Genomic DNA, 13,789 nt, shown 5'->3' with positions numbered 1-13,789 from the left:
TCCCGTCAACTAAACAATGTCGTTTGGCAGGACCCAGGGGAAGAGCCTTCTCTGTGGCAGCCCCGACCCTCTGGAACCAACTCCCCCAGATATCAGAGTTGCCCCCACCCTCCTTGCCTTTCGTAAACTCCTTAAAACCCACCTCTGCCGTCAGGCATGGGGGAATTTAGATATTCCCTTCCCCCTAGGCTTATAAAATTTATGCATGGTATGTCTGTATTTATCATTGGTTCCTTAAATTGTGGTTTTTTTACATTACTTTTAATATTAGATTTGTTCATATTGTCTTTTTACTGTTGTTAGCCGCCCCGAATCTACGGAGAGGGGCGGCATACAAATCTAATAAATAAATAAATAAATAAACCGGTACTGACAGATGATATATAAATAGACCAGGGGTAGGCAAAGTTGGCTCTTTTGTGACTTCTGCACTTCAACTCCCAGAATTCCTGAGCCAATCATGCAAGGCCAGAAATTCTGGGAGTTGAAATCCACATGTCATAGAAGAGCCAACTTTGCCTGTCCCTGATATAGACAGACAGATTTCCCAATTTTATAACATGTGCACCCTCCATTCAGTATTTAAGGTAAATAATGCTCCCTCTCAAAATGGGTGAGCAGTGTGGTTGGGCGGTAGGAAAAGCAAGTAGGATGCTTGCCTGCATAGCTAGAGGTATAACAAGCAGGAAGAGGGAGATTGTCATCCCCTTATATAGAGCGCTGGTGAGTCCACATTTGGAATAATACTGTGTCCAGTTCTGGAGACCTCACCTACAAAAGGATATTGACAAAATTGAACGGGTCCAAAGACGGGCTACAAGAATGGTGGAGAGTCTTAAAAATAAAATGTATCAGGAAAGACTTCATGAACTCAATCTGTATAGTCTGGAGGACAGAAGGAAAAGGGGGGACGTGATCGAAACATTTAAATATGTTAAAGGGTTAAATAAGGTTCAGGAGGGAAGTGTTTTTAATAGGAAAGTGAACACAAGAACAAGGGGACACAATCTGAAGTTAGTTGGGGGAAAGATCAAAGGCAACATGAGAAAATATTATTTTACTGAAAGAGTAGTAGATCCTTGGAACAAACATCCAGCAGACGTGGTTGGTAAATCCACAGTCACTGAATTTAAACATGCCTGGGATAAACATAGATCCATCCTAAGATAAAATACATGAAATAGTATAAGGGCAGACTAGATGGACCATGAGGTCTTTTTCTGCCGTCAGTCTTCTATGTTTCTTTGTTTCACGCAGACGCTCCTATCTCCATTCTAGCCCACAGAGTTTGACACCTATCGCTCTTTCTTTTCTGCTTCTCAGTGACATGGATGAGCACAGCCAGAGCCTGTTGTCCAAGATGAAGCACCTGGAACTTGAACTGGCACGTCTAAAGACGGAACTGCTGAGTTTGCAGGATGTGAAGAGCTGCTGCCACTCGATCGACGCCCTTCACCAAAAGGTGAGCTCAGAAAGAGAATGCACGAGCAATCCTGAATGAGCACGCCTTGTTCTGACATAATGTTCCAGATGGGTTCACTTTTGAAAGCCACTGACCTGGGAAGAAAGAATGGATTGCTTGACTTGTTTTCAACATTACCCATTTTTTAATTAACCACTGGAATGTTTGTCTTCCATCGGTTAGCTGGCACATACCCAAAATAAAGAGATTAGAGATTAGAGAAACATCTTTCAGCTGTGGCGAGGGGGGGGCGTTTGCCCAGGTTCGCCTGGTGCACCAGTTGCGGCCCCATCTGGACTGGGACTCACTGCTCACAGTCACTCATGCCCTCATCACCTCGAGATTCGATTACTGCAACGCTCTCTACATGGGGCTACCTTTGAAAAGTGTTCGGAAACTTCAGATCGTGCAGAATGCAGCTGCGAGAGCAATCATGGGCTTCCCCAAATATGCCCATGTTACACCAACACTCCGCAGTCTGCATTGGTTGCCGATCAGTTTCCGGTCACAATTCAAAGTGTTGGTTATGACCTATAAAGCCCTTCATGGCACCGGACCAGATTATCTCCGGGACCGCCTTCTGCCGCACGAATCCCAGCGACCAGTTAGGTCCCACAGAGTGGATCTTCTCCGGGGTCCCGTCAACTAAACAATGTCGCTTGGCGGGACCCAGGGGAAGAGCCTTCTCTGTGGCAGCCCCGGCCCTCTGGAACCAACTCCCCCCAGAGATTAGAATAGCCCCCACCCTCCTCGCCTTTCGTAAGCTGCTTAAAACCCACCTCTGCCATCAGGCATGGGGGAACTGAGATATTCTTTCCCCCTAGGCTTCTACAATTTATGCATGGTATGTTTGCATGTATGATTGGTTTTATAAAAAGGGTTTTTAGCTGTTTTAGTATTGGATTGTCACATGCTGTTTTTACCACTGTTGTTAGCCGCCCCGAGTCCACGGAGAGGGGCAGCATACAAATCCAATAAATAAATAAGTAAGTAAGTAAGTAAGTAAATAAGTAAGTAAGTAAGTCAATAAATAAACAAATAAAGAAATAAAGAAACAAATAAATAAATATTGTTACCTAATCACACCTTTATTTTGAAATCAGTCGTTAAGTTGTCATACGTTTGTTGCTTTCTTTTTACTTTTAGGTGGATGCCCAGATCAAAGAATCGATCCGGGTTATGTTTTCGGGCGATCCGAAAGGCGATTTTTCAGAATCTCTGCTTCAGTGGCTAACTTCCAGATTCGTAACCAAAACAGACCTACAGGTTTTGTTGCGAGATCTGGAGATGCAAATTCTCAGGAACATCACTCTCCAGAGGTCGTTCTCAAATTCCAAGGCGACCACAGACATCGTGGCAAATGTCGTCAACGACGCTGGGATTGTAGGCATCACGGAAGCGGTAAGCCGCAGCGGGGAAGCTATTCCATGCTGTCGATTTAGCACAGAGGTGACAAACCTGCGCTCTTTTTTTTTTAATTAATATTTTTCATTTACAAGACTATATACGATCCCAGCGACCAGTTAGGTCCCACAGAGTGGGTCTTCTCCGGGTCCTGTCAACTAAACAATGCCGCTTGGCGGGACCCAGGGGAAGAGCCTTCTCTGTGGCGGCCCTCTGGAACCAACTCCCCTTTAGATTTATCTAAAGGCTGACTTGGACCCTCTCTCCCTCTCTCTCTCCTTTTGCAGCAAGCTCAGGTCATTGTCAACAACGCCCTGCGGCTCTACTCTCAAGACAAGACAGGCATCGTGGATTTTGCTTTGGAATCTGGAGGTGAGGGGGTCAAGAGTTAGGAAAGAGTTGTTTCTGTTCTTTAACAGAACAGAAGAATATCAGGCTTCAGGGGGACCTCAGAGGTCTTCCAGCCCTACCCCTTGCTCACGCAGGAATCCCTACACCAGGGATGGTGAACCGTTTTTTCACTCGGGTGCCGAAAGAGTCCCCATGCACATTATCATACATGTGCAAGTCCCCCCACCCATAATTCAATGCCTGGGGAAGGCAAAGGCAGATTCTCCCACCCACTGGAGGCCGAAAAGGGCCTGTTTCCCAACTTCCCAAATTGCATTGGCAGTTCGGTGTTAGCAAAAACTTCAGAAGAGAAGGATTTAGGGGTAGTGATTTTTTAATATTAGATTTGTTTATATTGTCTTTTTAGCCACCCCAAGTCTGCGGAGAGGGGCGGCATATAAATCAAATCAAATGAATGAATGAATGAATGAATGAATGAATGAATGAATGAATGAATGAATGAATGCATTCACACACATGTGTGGTTTTGGTACTCAGCATCAAAAAGATTAACCATCACTGCCCTATAACATTTCAGACAAACAGTTGTCCAGCTTTTCTTAAGCCAAGAACGAGACTTTTATTTTTAAAGCTGCTGCGATAAGCAAACCTAAAAGATCTGTTGTCCATGGATGTCCAAGTGCCGCCTCTCTGTTGGTTGAGGCAGGCAGGGTTCCCTTGGGTGCCATTTGTTATACTCCTCAGTAAGACCTCAGTATTTACAGTCCCTACTTGACAAAATCATACACTGGGACTGTAATAAACAATCATCATATTTTCTTCAGGGTACAAATATATATGTAGTTTCTAGAACCGCTAAGCTTATAGTCGGGGCTGTTCAGATGAGAATACGTTTTATAGAACATATTGGGGTGGCATGCAAAGGAGATGAACTCACTTAAGAATATTTTATATCAGTATCTTAGATTTGTTTAATATAATCCTTTGCACGAGTTATATTCTCATGTTTTACTACTCCGTTTTAGCATATTATACTGCATTTTAACTTATTATTTATTCAAATATCCTCTATTTTAGCCAATTTTATTGTATTTTAACCAGTCACAGTTTTATGACGACCGATGTGGTCCTTTTCTTCGCTTTGATATGGTCGATTGACTAATCAAATAAAGTTGATATTGATTGAGTAGTACCATTTGTTGGGGGGTCAAGGGAAAGGGAGGGGTCTTGCCTTCTCTTCCTGCTCAAGATGCCCATGGACAATTGGTGGGCCACTGTGGGACACAGAATGCTGGACTCGATGGGCTTTGGCCCGATTCAGCAGGGCTCTTCTTAGGTTCTTATCTTCTCCTCCCTCCGTGTTTCTTTCAAGGTGGCAGCATTTTTGAGCACTCGCTGCTCGGAGACCTACGAAACCAAAACGGCACTGCTAAGCCTCTTTGGAATTCCCTTGTGGTATTTCTCCCAGTCTCCCCGCGTCGTGATCCAGGTAAGGGAATAGCGCCAGCAGGCCTGGGGGCCGTCGAGGTTTAACATTTTACTCCCAGCCGTTAATTTGAAGTTGACTGGGGTATGAATGAGTGTGAGTGTATGGTTTTAAATGGCTTTTTAGATTATTAATTGGGTTTTAAAAATGATTAATATTGGACTTGTATTTGAATTTGTTTTGCATTTTGTACTTTTCTATGTTGTAAGTCAGTGTTTTTCAACCTTGGGCACTTGAAGATATTTGGACTTCAACCAGAGAGGTAATAATACCACTCTATAAGGCAGGGGTCTCCAAACTCCCCCACTTTAAGACTTGGGGACTTCAACTCCCAGAATTCCTCAGCCAGCTTTGCTGCCTGGGGAATTCTGGGAGTTGAAGTCACAAGTCTTAAAATGGACGAGTTTGGGGACCACTGCTATAAGGCCCTGGTCAGACCGCACCTGGAGCATTGCATCCAGTTCTGGTCGCCACACTTCAAAAAAAGATATAGAGAGACTAGAGAGGGTGCAGAAAAGAGCAACTAAAATGATAAGGGGACTAGAGACCAGGCCATACGAGGAAAGGTTGCTGGAACTGGCATGGATAGTCTAGTAAAAAGAAGGGCTAGGGGGGACATGATAGCTGTATACAGGTACTTGAGGGGTTGCCAGAGAGGAGGGGGGACACACTGTTTTCCAGGGCACCAGAGGGCCGGACGAGAACAACGGTTGGAAACTGACCAAGGAAAGATTCAACCTGGAGATAAGGAAGAATTTCCTGACAGTGAGAGCGATCAACCAGTGGAACGGCCTGCCAGCGGAGGTTGTGCACTCCCCAACTTTGGACACTTTCAAGAGGAGATTGGGCTGCCATTTGGCTGGGGTGCTGTAGGGTTTCCTGCTCAGGCAGGGGGTTGGACTGGATGACCTGTAAGGTCCCTTTCAACTCTAATAATAAATAAAAATAAATAAACTCTCCAAATTCCCCAGCCAGTGAATGCTGGCTGGGGAATTCTGGGAGTTGAAGTCCAAATATCTTATATATATATATATACAATACATATGGAAGAGAATATATATTCTCTCCTTATCTCTTATATCATATATACTCTCTCCCTCCCATCTACTTCTCTTCTTTTTACTTTCTATCGTCCTATATATTACTTAATGTCTATTCTCTTCCATATGTATTGTATATTGGACAAAGAATAAATAAATAAAATAAAATAAATAAGTGCCCAAGGTTGGGAAACACTGTTGTAAGCCACCCCAAGGTTTTGGAGAGAGGCGGCATATACTGTAAATCCAAATAAATAAATTGTGATCGTAAGTCAAGGACTATGTCTACAAGTAGTCCTCAGACTCACTGTCTCCTAAACCCAGCCTCTGCCCTAAACCACTACACCAAACCAGTTCTCTGTTGTTTCCATCATCTTGTCTGTTTGCAATTTATCCACAGCCTGACATGTATCCCGGAAACTGCTGGGCTTTCAAAGGATCACAGGGTTACCTGGTGGTCAGGCTTTCGATGATGGTTTATCCCACATCTTTCTGCCTGGAACACATCCCAAAATCGCTTTCACCCGCCGGCAACATTATCAGCGCCCCAAAGGATTTCTTAGTATATGTAAGTGATGCCGACTGCGAAATGAAAGGAATGTTGTCTTAGGGTTCAACTAAAGTTGCTTCAGGGTTTGTGATAATGATTAAAGGCTTTCTAATAGCTCTACGTATTTTTTTAAAATCTTTCTCAGGCTAAGATTCCTTAGTTAATTGCTAGAAGAGTCCAGGTGGGTCTCTTTCTCTCTCTCTCTCTCTCCTCTCTCTCTCTCTCTTTCTCTCTCTCTCTTTCTCTCTCTCTCTCTTTCTCTCTCTCTCTCTCTCTTTCTCTCTTTTTCTCTCTCTCTTTCTTTCTCTCTCTCTCTCTCTTTCTCTCTCTCTCTCTTTCTCTCTTTTTCTCTCTTTCTCTCTCTCTCTCTCTTTCTCTCTCCTTCTCTCTCTCTTTCTCTCTCTCTCTCTTTCTCTCCTTTTTCTCTCTCTCTCTCTTTCTCTCTCTTTCTCTCTTTCTCTCTCTCTCTCTTTCTCACTCTCTCTCTTTTTTCTCTCTCTCTCTCTCTTTCTCTCTCCCTCTCTCACCCCTCTCTCACTCCTCCTCCCCCTCATCTCTTCAATAAAGTAGCTACTTTGAACTCTACAGATGTGGAAGTGATTGTTCACTCTGAGATCAGGAATGGAAAAGAGGGTGGAAGGTTTAAGGGCTGAATTATTGAGATGGGCAGCAAAAGAAATAAACAATAGTCTTTTTTGGAGGCCACCGAGTCTGACCATTAAAACTGACCCGCTCATCTTTATCAAGAATTCAGAGCTATGCGGACCATTTGTATCGACAGGGTCTTGAAAACGAGTATCAAGAAGAGGGAATACTTCTGGGCCAGTATACTTATGATCAGGATGGAGAACCATTACAGATGTTTCCCGTCTCGGTAGGTCAACCATTTCAGAAGATAAAACTCTTTTTTTTTTTAACGCTTCGCATAAAAAAAAACATCTAGCATGAAAATAGTACATATGTTCATCCTTGAAACATAGAAACATAGAAGATACATGAAAATAACAATGATAGTGAACAAATACTAGATTCTGAAAATCTTCAATCGATTTGATATTAAACTCAATCCAAACTGACCTTAGATAAAGTGTATGTCAGCATAAAACCTTTTAAAAACCGCGGCCGCCATATGCCGCATACCAACAATTAAAGAAATCCGGAACTGTTACAAAACAGTTAAATGGGGGGGGGGGGGGGTTATGGCTGAATGAAGGGCAAGAATGTACAAAGTATTTAGATAGAAAGTTTAGAATTTATTCTTAATTGTTGATATAACAACCTTTTCGTTTTTGAAAAGACGGGCTACAAGAATGGTGGAAGGTCTTAAGCATAAAACGTATCAGGAAAGACTAAATGAACTCAATCTGTATAGTCTGGAGGACCGAAGGAAAAGGGGGGACATGATCAAAACATTTAAATATGTTAAAGGGTTAAATAAGGTTCAGGAGGGAAGTGTTTTTAATAGGAAAGTGAACACAAGAACAAGGGGACACAATCTGAAGTTAATTGGGGGGAAAGGTCAGAAGCAACATGAGAAAATATTATTTTACTGAAAGAGTAGTAGATCCTTGGAACAAACTTCCAGCAGACGTTGTAGATAAATCCACAGTAACTGAATTTAAACATGCCTGGGATAAACATATATCCATCCTAAGATAAAATACAGGAAATAGTATAAGGGCAGACTAGATGGACCCGCGAGGTCTTTTTCTGCCGTCAGACTTCTATGTTTCTATGAAATGACATGGAATATCTTTACAAAATAATTAAGAAGATAAGCACAATGATTATATAAGTATATGTCGAAACAGTGATGTAAAATAAGATATATTTGCTCTTCCTTTTTTACCTTTGAAATATAATAAAAACTATTAAAAAAAAAAAAGAAACATAGAAGATTGACGGCAGAAAAAGACCTCATGGTCCATCTAGTCCACCCTTATACTATTTCCTGTATTTTATCTTAGGATGGATCTATGTTTATCCCAGGCACGTTTAAATTCAGTGACTGTGGATTTACCAACCACCGTCTGCTGGAAGTTAGGTTGATGACTTAACAACAGTTCGTTTAGTGACTGTTTGAAGTTACAGCGGCGCTGAAAAAAGTGACTCATGACCATTTTTCAAACTTAACCACCACTGCAGCATCCCTGTGGTCACATGATCAAAATTCAGACCCTTGGCAACTGCCAGTCCTATTTTAATGTCAGTGTCCCCAACGTCACGGGATTCCCGTTTTGTAACCTTCCAGCAAGCCAAGTCCAGATTCTCTTAGCTACTGTGTTATTAGCGCGCATTGGAGCGAGATTTGGCTTTGCACATGGCAGGAAACAAAATCGTGTGAGAGGACGGATGGACGCGCAAGATTTTCAGTGATTTTTTAATGATTTTTTTTGCTTCCGCGCATGTGCAAAAGCAAAAATATCACGGGAATCTCACGCGCCCACTCGCATGTTCTCATGAGAATGTCTTCCCGTGCATGCGCATAAGCCAAATATTACTCTGGTGCACATGAGCGCCTGCAACACACACCTGCGTGCCCCGCCACTCACCCTTGGGCATCCTCCTCGATCCACAGCTCACATTAGAGAAACATCTTTCAGCTGTGGCGAGGGGGGCGTTTGCCCAGGTTCGCCTGGTGTACCAGTTGCGGCCCTATCTGGACTGGGAGTCACTGCTCACAGTCACTCATGCCCTCATCACCTTGAGGTTCGACTACTGTAACGCTCTCTACATGGGGCTACCTTTGAAAAGTGTTCAGAAACTTCAGATCGTGCAGAATGCAGCTGCGAGAACAATCATGGGCTTTCCCAAGTATGCCCATGTTACACCAACACTCCGCAGTCTGCATTGGTTGCCGATCAGTTTCCGGTCACAATTCAAAGTGTTGGTTATGACCTATAAAGCCCTTCATGGCACCGGACCAGATTATCTCAGGGACCGCCTTCTGCTGTACGAATCCCAGCGACCAGTTAGGTCCCACAGAGTGGGCCTTCTCTGGGTCCTGTCAACTAAACAATGCCGCTTGGTGGAGCCTAGGGGAAGAGCCTTCTCTGTGGCGGCCCCGGCCCTCTGGAACCAACTCCCCTCAGAGATTAGAATTGCCCCCACCCTCCTTGCCTTTCGTAAGTTGCTTAAAACCCACCTCTGCCGCAGGCATGGGGGAACTAAGATACACTTTCCCCCTAGGCCTTTACAATTTTATGCATGGTATGTCTGTATGTGTGTTTGGTTTTTATAATAATGGGGGTTTTTTTAAACTGTTTTTAGTATTGGATTATTATTATATGCTTTTTTATTATTGCTGTTAGCCGCAATATAATAATAATATAATAATAATAATAATAATAATAATAATAATAATAATAATAATAATAATAATAATAGTCTACGGAAAGGGGCGGCATACAAATCTAATAAATAAATCTAATAAATTAATAATAATAATAATAATAATAATAATAATAATAATAATAATAACAACAACAACAAAGAACTGCGAGCGTATCAACTCCATTAGCAGAGGTAAGTTGCAACCCCCACCTGGTTGCTAAATTAACAACTGCAATGATTAACTATGGCAAGAACGATTATAAAACGGGGCTAAATTGTCTCATTTAGCAACAGAAATTTTGTGCTCAATTGTGGTTGTAACTCAGGACTCCCTCCGGTGGATTTCTAATACCATTTTTGTTTATTTTTCTCCCCTCCTTTTAGGAGACCACTGAAAAAGCATTCCAAATAGTGGAGCTCAGAATATTTTCCAACTGGGGCCATGCAGAATATACGTGCCTCTATCGCTTCAGAGTGCACGGGCGAATTGCTGAATGAACACTACGCTTTATTTTCCTACTCTGGTTATACATAATTTCTGTTTTTAAGTTTATAAAGGGAAATTTTGAACACTGGAGTCTTTAAAAGATGAAGAGGTGCGACGTCCGAAAGGTTGTGTTACTTTTTCCTCGGCTAAACGTAGAAGATTGCCAACAAAATTGTATCCCAAACCTAATGGTTATTTGCTCAAGATGCTCAGCTTGTAACTGCCAGACAACCTTATGTTTTTAAATGTTCTTTCTCAAGGAGGCGAAAAAACCCTGAATGCCACTGCTCTCATTCCTAAGCCCAATTAGCAAAATCACTAACCCCTCTTTTAATAAGTCAGAACATACAGTTTTTATTATTATTTTTCCTTATGACCCTTAGGAATCTGGTTTGTTTTTTGTTTTTTGTAATATTGGGACACTTTTCTGCACCTGGATATGATTAAGATAACATAGCTGGTGAAAGTTAGCATGTTCCCAATCAGATGCAATTCCAGCACAAACCTCGAACCCGTTACCACTGCTCAGAGTTTTCCTGGAGGAAAATCCTTAGTAGCTCATCCTCAAAGCTACTTCATCAGCTCCAGTACAACATTTAATTCTTACATTGAAGATTTCTGATTTCAACCAAAGTTTGCTTTTATATTCATCTTTCAGGTTTAGAACATTTTCCCTTAAATATATTTTGGAAAACAAAAAAAAAATCCTTTAACATCCAAATGAATATGAGCGGTGATTGTTTAACATAGTAAGGGCTTGGGTCTAATTTAATGGGTTTCTAGTAAGAAAATAGAGATGGAGCGAATTGGTAAGTCGACTCATTGTTGAAGGCAAAATAGCACCGAGTGAGGTAGGTGGATTAAGGACATGGTTACATTGAGAATGGTTTGGATGGGATTGAATTAGACAGATCCATAATAGTAGTTGGCTACCGTGTGACGGGACATAATGAAAAGGAAATGTAGAGACGGAGTCGGGAATAGAAGATTAAAGCAGGAACACTAAAGGTCAAAGAAAGCAGTTTGCCAGTAAAATTCAGGCCTGGAGCTTATTCGCATGTTGGGTTTTGTGCAGTTTACTCTTCTCAGAGTTCTCTCTGTCCTTTGGGATTGCTGCTAATCTCTGAAAAATTCAGGGGAAACTTCGCAAGGCCAAATATATGGAAAAGCACAAAAGCCACCGGTTTCAATCGGTTCTCCAAAAACAAAAAAGAAGGATGTATATTTACCTTTTTTTTCTCTTTCAAGCATGCATATGCACATAATAAAAATGGGATTATCAAATTCAGGATGGCACCTGGAACTATTATTAAATTCTGTGGGGAAATTCCCTTAAAGTCGTTAAACAGAATCCTTGGCAATTCAGCTTCCTTTTTAAAATTTAATTTTGAAATGTTGTCAGGATCTGGCTCAGAAAAGCCTTTTTTTTCCCCTATGAAAATGGTACTTTGAGTCCTGGGTTTTTGGAAGGTGAACTTTGATTTCAGAAAAAAAAGACATGCTGGTTTTTTTTTTTTCCCCCACATGTTGCACAAGAGTCCTCAAATATTTATAAAAGCAAGTTTTATTCTTTAATGCCACTTGTTCGGCTGACTTAAGCTTACAGTAGAACTAGTGGCTATTGAGAAAAGCTTAGTAAAACCTGTTGACAGTTTTAAGAAAATGATTCCAAATTATCCTGTATAAATCTAGATAGGGAAGGGCAGGGTTTGTTTGTTTGTTTTGCATAACACTAACTTATTTTTTTTTAAATGAGATAGGACTTTGTGCAATGTATTTTTGTAAATGCTTTTTCAAAAGATTTGTCTTTGGTATCCTTTGCTGCCTCCTAACTGACCAGAAGCTATTGAAAAAAGTTTAAGAATTTTAATTTTTGAAAGTGCATGTAATATTTGGAAATAAGAATAAAGTTTCCTTTTGGATATTTATACTGAATGCTTCTCATAATATAAGTGGTTGGGGAGGAATCAAACTCCTTAAAAGTATTAGCAAACATAGGGAGCAGGCAAAACCAAAAACAGAACCTTTATTCTATTTCTGTCACACAGAAATCTACATGAAAGTAATGCATGTAAGGAAAAATTTCAAAATATTCAAGGGTAACAGTACGTCCATTATTTCTGATTTCCATGGGGTTAGTATCTTCAAGAAAGACAACAGTGGAGTACATTCAAAGCGGATATTTCAGTATTACCTTTCCTGGGTTTAGAATGACAAGTCAGAACTATTTCCCAAGGAAATAGGTGTTGGATCAAGGTGGTGCCGTGGATATTGCCTATCTGGACTTCAGCAAAGCCTTTGATACGGTCCCACATAAAGAACTGATAGATAAATTAGTGAAGATTGGACTTAATCCCTGGATAGTTCAGTGGATTTCAAGTTGGCTGAAGCGTAGACATCAGAGAGTTATTGTTAATGGCGAGTATTCTGAGCAGAGACAGGTTACAAGCGGTGTGCCACAAGGGTCTGTTCTGGGTCCTATTCTTTTTAATATGTTTGTGAGTGACATAGGGGAAGGTTTCATAGGGAAGGTTTGCCTGTTTGCCGATGACTCTAAAGTGTGCAATAGGGTTGATATTCCTGGAGGCGTCTGCAATATGGTAAATGATTTAGCTTTACTAGATAAATGGCCAGAGCAATGGAAACTGCAGTTTAATGTTTCCAAATGTAAAATAATGCACTTGGGGAAAAGGAATCCTCAATCTGAGTATTGCATTGGCAGTTCTGTGTTAGCAAAAACTTCAGAAGAGAAGGATTTAGGGGTAGTGATTTCTGACAGTCTCAAAATGGGTGAGCAGTGTGGTCGGGCAGTAGGAAAAGCATGTAGCATGCTTGGCTGCATAGCTAGAGGTATAACAAGCAGGAAGAAGGAGATTGTGATCCGCTTATATAGAGCGCTGGTGAGACCCCATTTGGAATACTGTGTTCAGTTCTGGAGACCTCACCTACAAAAAGATATTGACAAAATTGAACGGGTCCAAAGACGAGCTACAAAAATGGTGGAAGGTCTTAAGCATAAAACGTATCAGGAAAGACTGAATGAACTCAATCTGTATAGTCTGGAGGACAGAAGGAAAAGGGGGGACATGATCAAAACATTTAAATATGTTAAAGGGTTAAACAAGGTTCAGGAGGGAAGTGTTTTTAATAGGAAAGTGAACACAAGAACAAGGGGACACAATCTGAAGTTAGTTGGGGGAAAGATCAAAAGCAACGTGAGAAAATATTATTTCACTGAAAGAGTAGTAGATCCTTGGAACAAACTTCCAGCAGACGTGGTTGGTATATTCCATCCTCACACAAGAGTATAAAACATCCCTTGGGTTTGCTTTCAACTGGGAAGGGAAAGGGGGGGACATGATTGAAACATTGAAATATGTTAAAGGATTAAATAAGGTTCGGGAGGGAAGTGTTTTAATAGGAAAGTGAAAACAAGAACAAGGGGGCACAATCTGAGGTTAGTTGGGGGAAATATAGAAGAAAATATTATTTGACTGAAAGAGTAGTAAATGCTTGGAAGAAACTTCCAGCAGACGTGGTTGGTCAATCCACAGGAACTGAATTGAAACATGCCTGGGATAAACAAATCTCCATCCTAAGATGATGATGATGATAATAATAATAATAATTTATAATTAATAATAATAGTTTATTAGATTTGTATGCCGCCCCTCTC

General features: G+C 41.2%; 1 protein-coding gene across 6 annotated transcripts in view; it reads left to right on the top strand.

Annotated features, from left to right (window-relative positions):
- The window catches only part of LOC139155553 (SUN domain-containing protein 1-like), a 60,259-nt gene extending 48,218 nt beyond the window's left edge, over positions 1–12,041 (top strand). For 5 of the 6 annotated variants that reach the window (XR_011557089.1, XR_011557088.1, XR_011557090.1 and 2 more), the window contains 7 exons: positions 1,324–1,462; positions 2,609–2,863; positions 3,154–3,238; positions 4,590–4,706; positions 6,144–6,311; positions 7,075–7,167; positions 10,011–12,041. Coding sequence is in view for 1 of the 6 variants with exons in the window: in XM_070730737.1 (XP_070586838.1) it covers positions 1,324–1,462; positions 2,609–2,863; positions 3,154–3,246; positions 4,590–4,706; positions 6,144–6,311; positions 7,075–7,167; positions 10,011–10,124 (979 nt within the window). In the remaining 5 variants the exon portion in view is untranslated. Of the gene's footprint in view, positions 1–1,323; positions 1,463–2,608; positions 2,864–3,153; positions 3,247–4,589; positions 4,707–6,143; positions 6,312–7,074; positions 7,168–10,010 lie in introns of all 6 variants that reach the window. The other variant, XM_070730737.1, reaches the window with a different exon arrangement.
- Positions 12,042–13,789: the final 1,748 nt, after the last annotated feature.

This window comes from Erythrolamprus reginae, unplaced genomic scaffold, assembly GCF_031021105.1.
Source record: "Erythrolamprus reginae isolate rEryReg1 unplaced genomic scaffold, rEryReg1.hap1 H_3, whole genome shotgun sequence".
NCBI classification, from domain to species: domain Eukaryota; kingdom Metazoa; phylum Chordata; class Lepidosauria; order Squamata; family Dipsadidae; genus Erythrolamprus; species Erythrolamprus reginae.
Note: the sequence above shows the minus strand (reverse complement) of the source record. Positions and strands in the feature narration are given on the sequence as shown.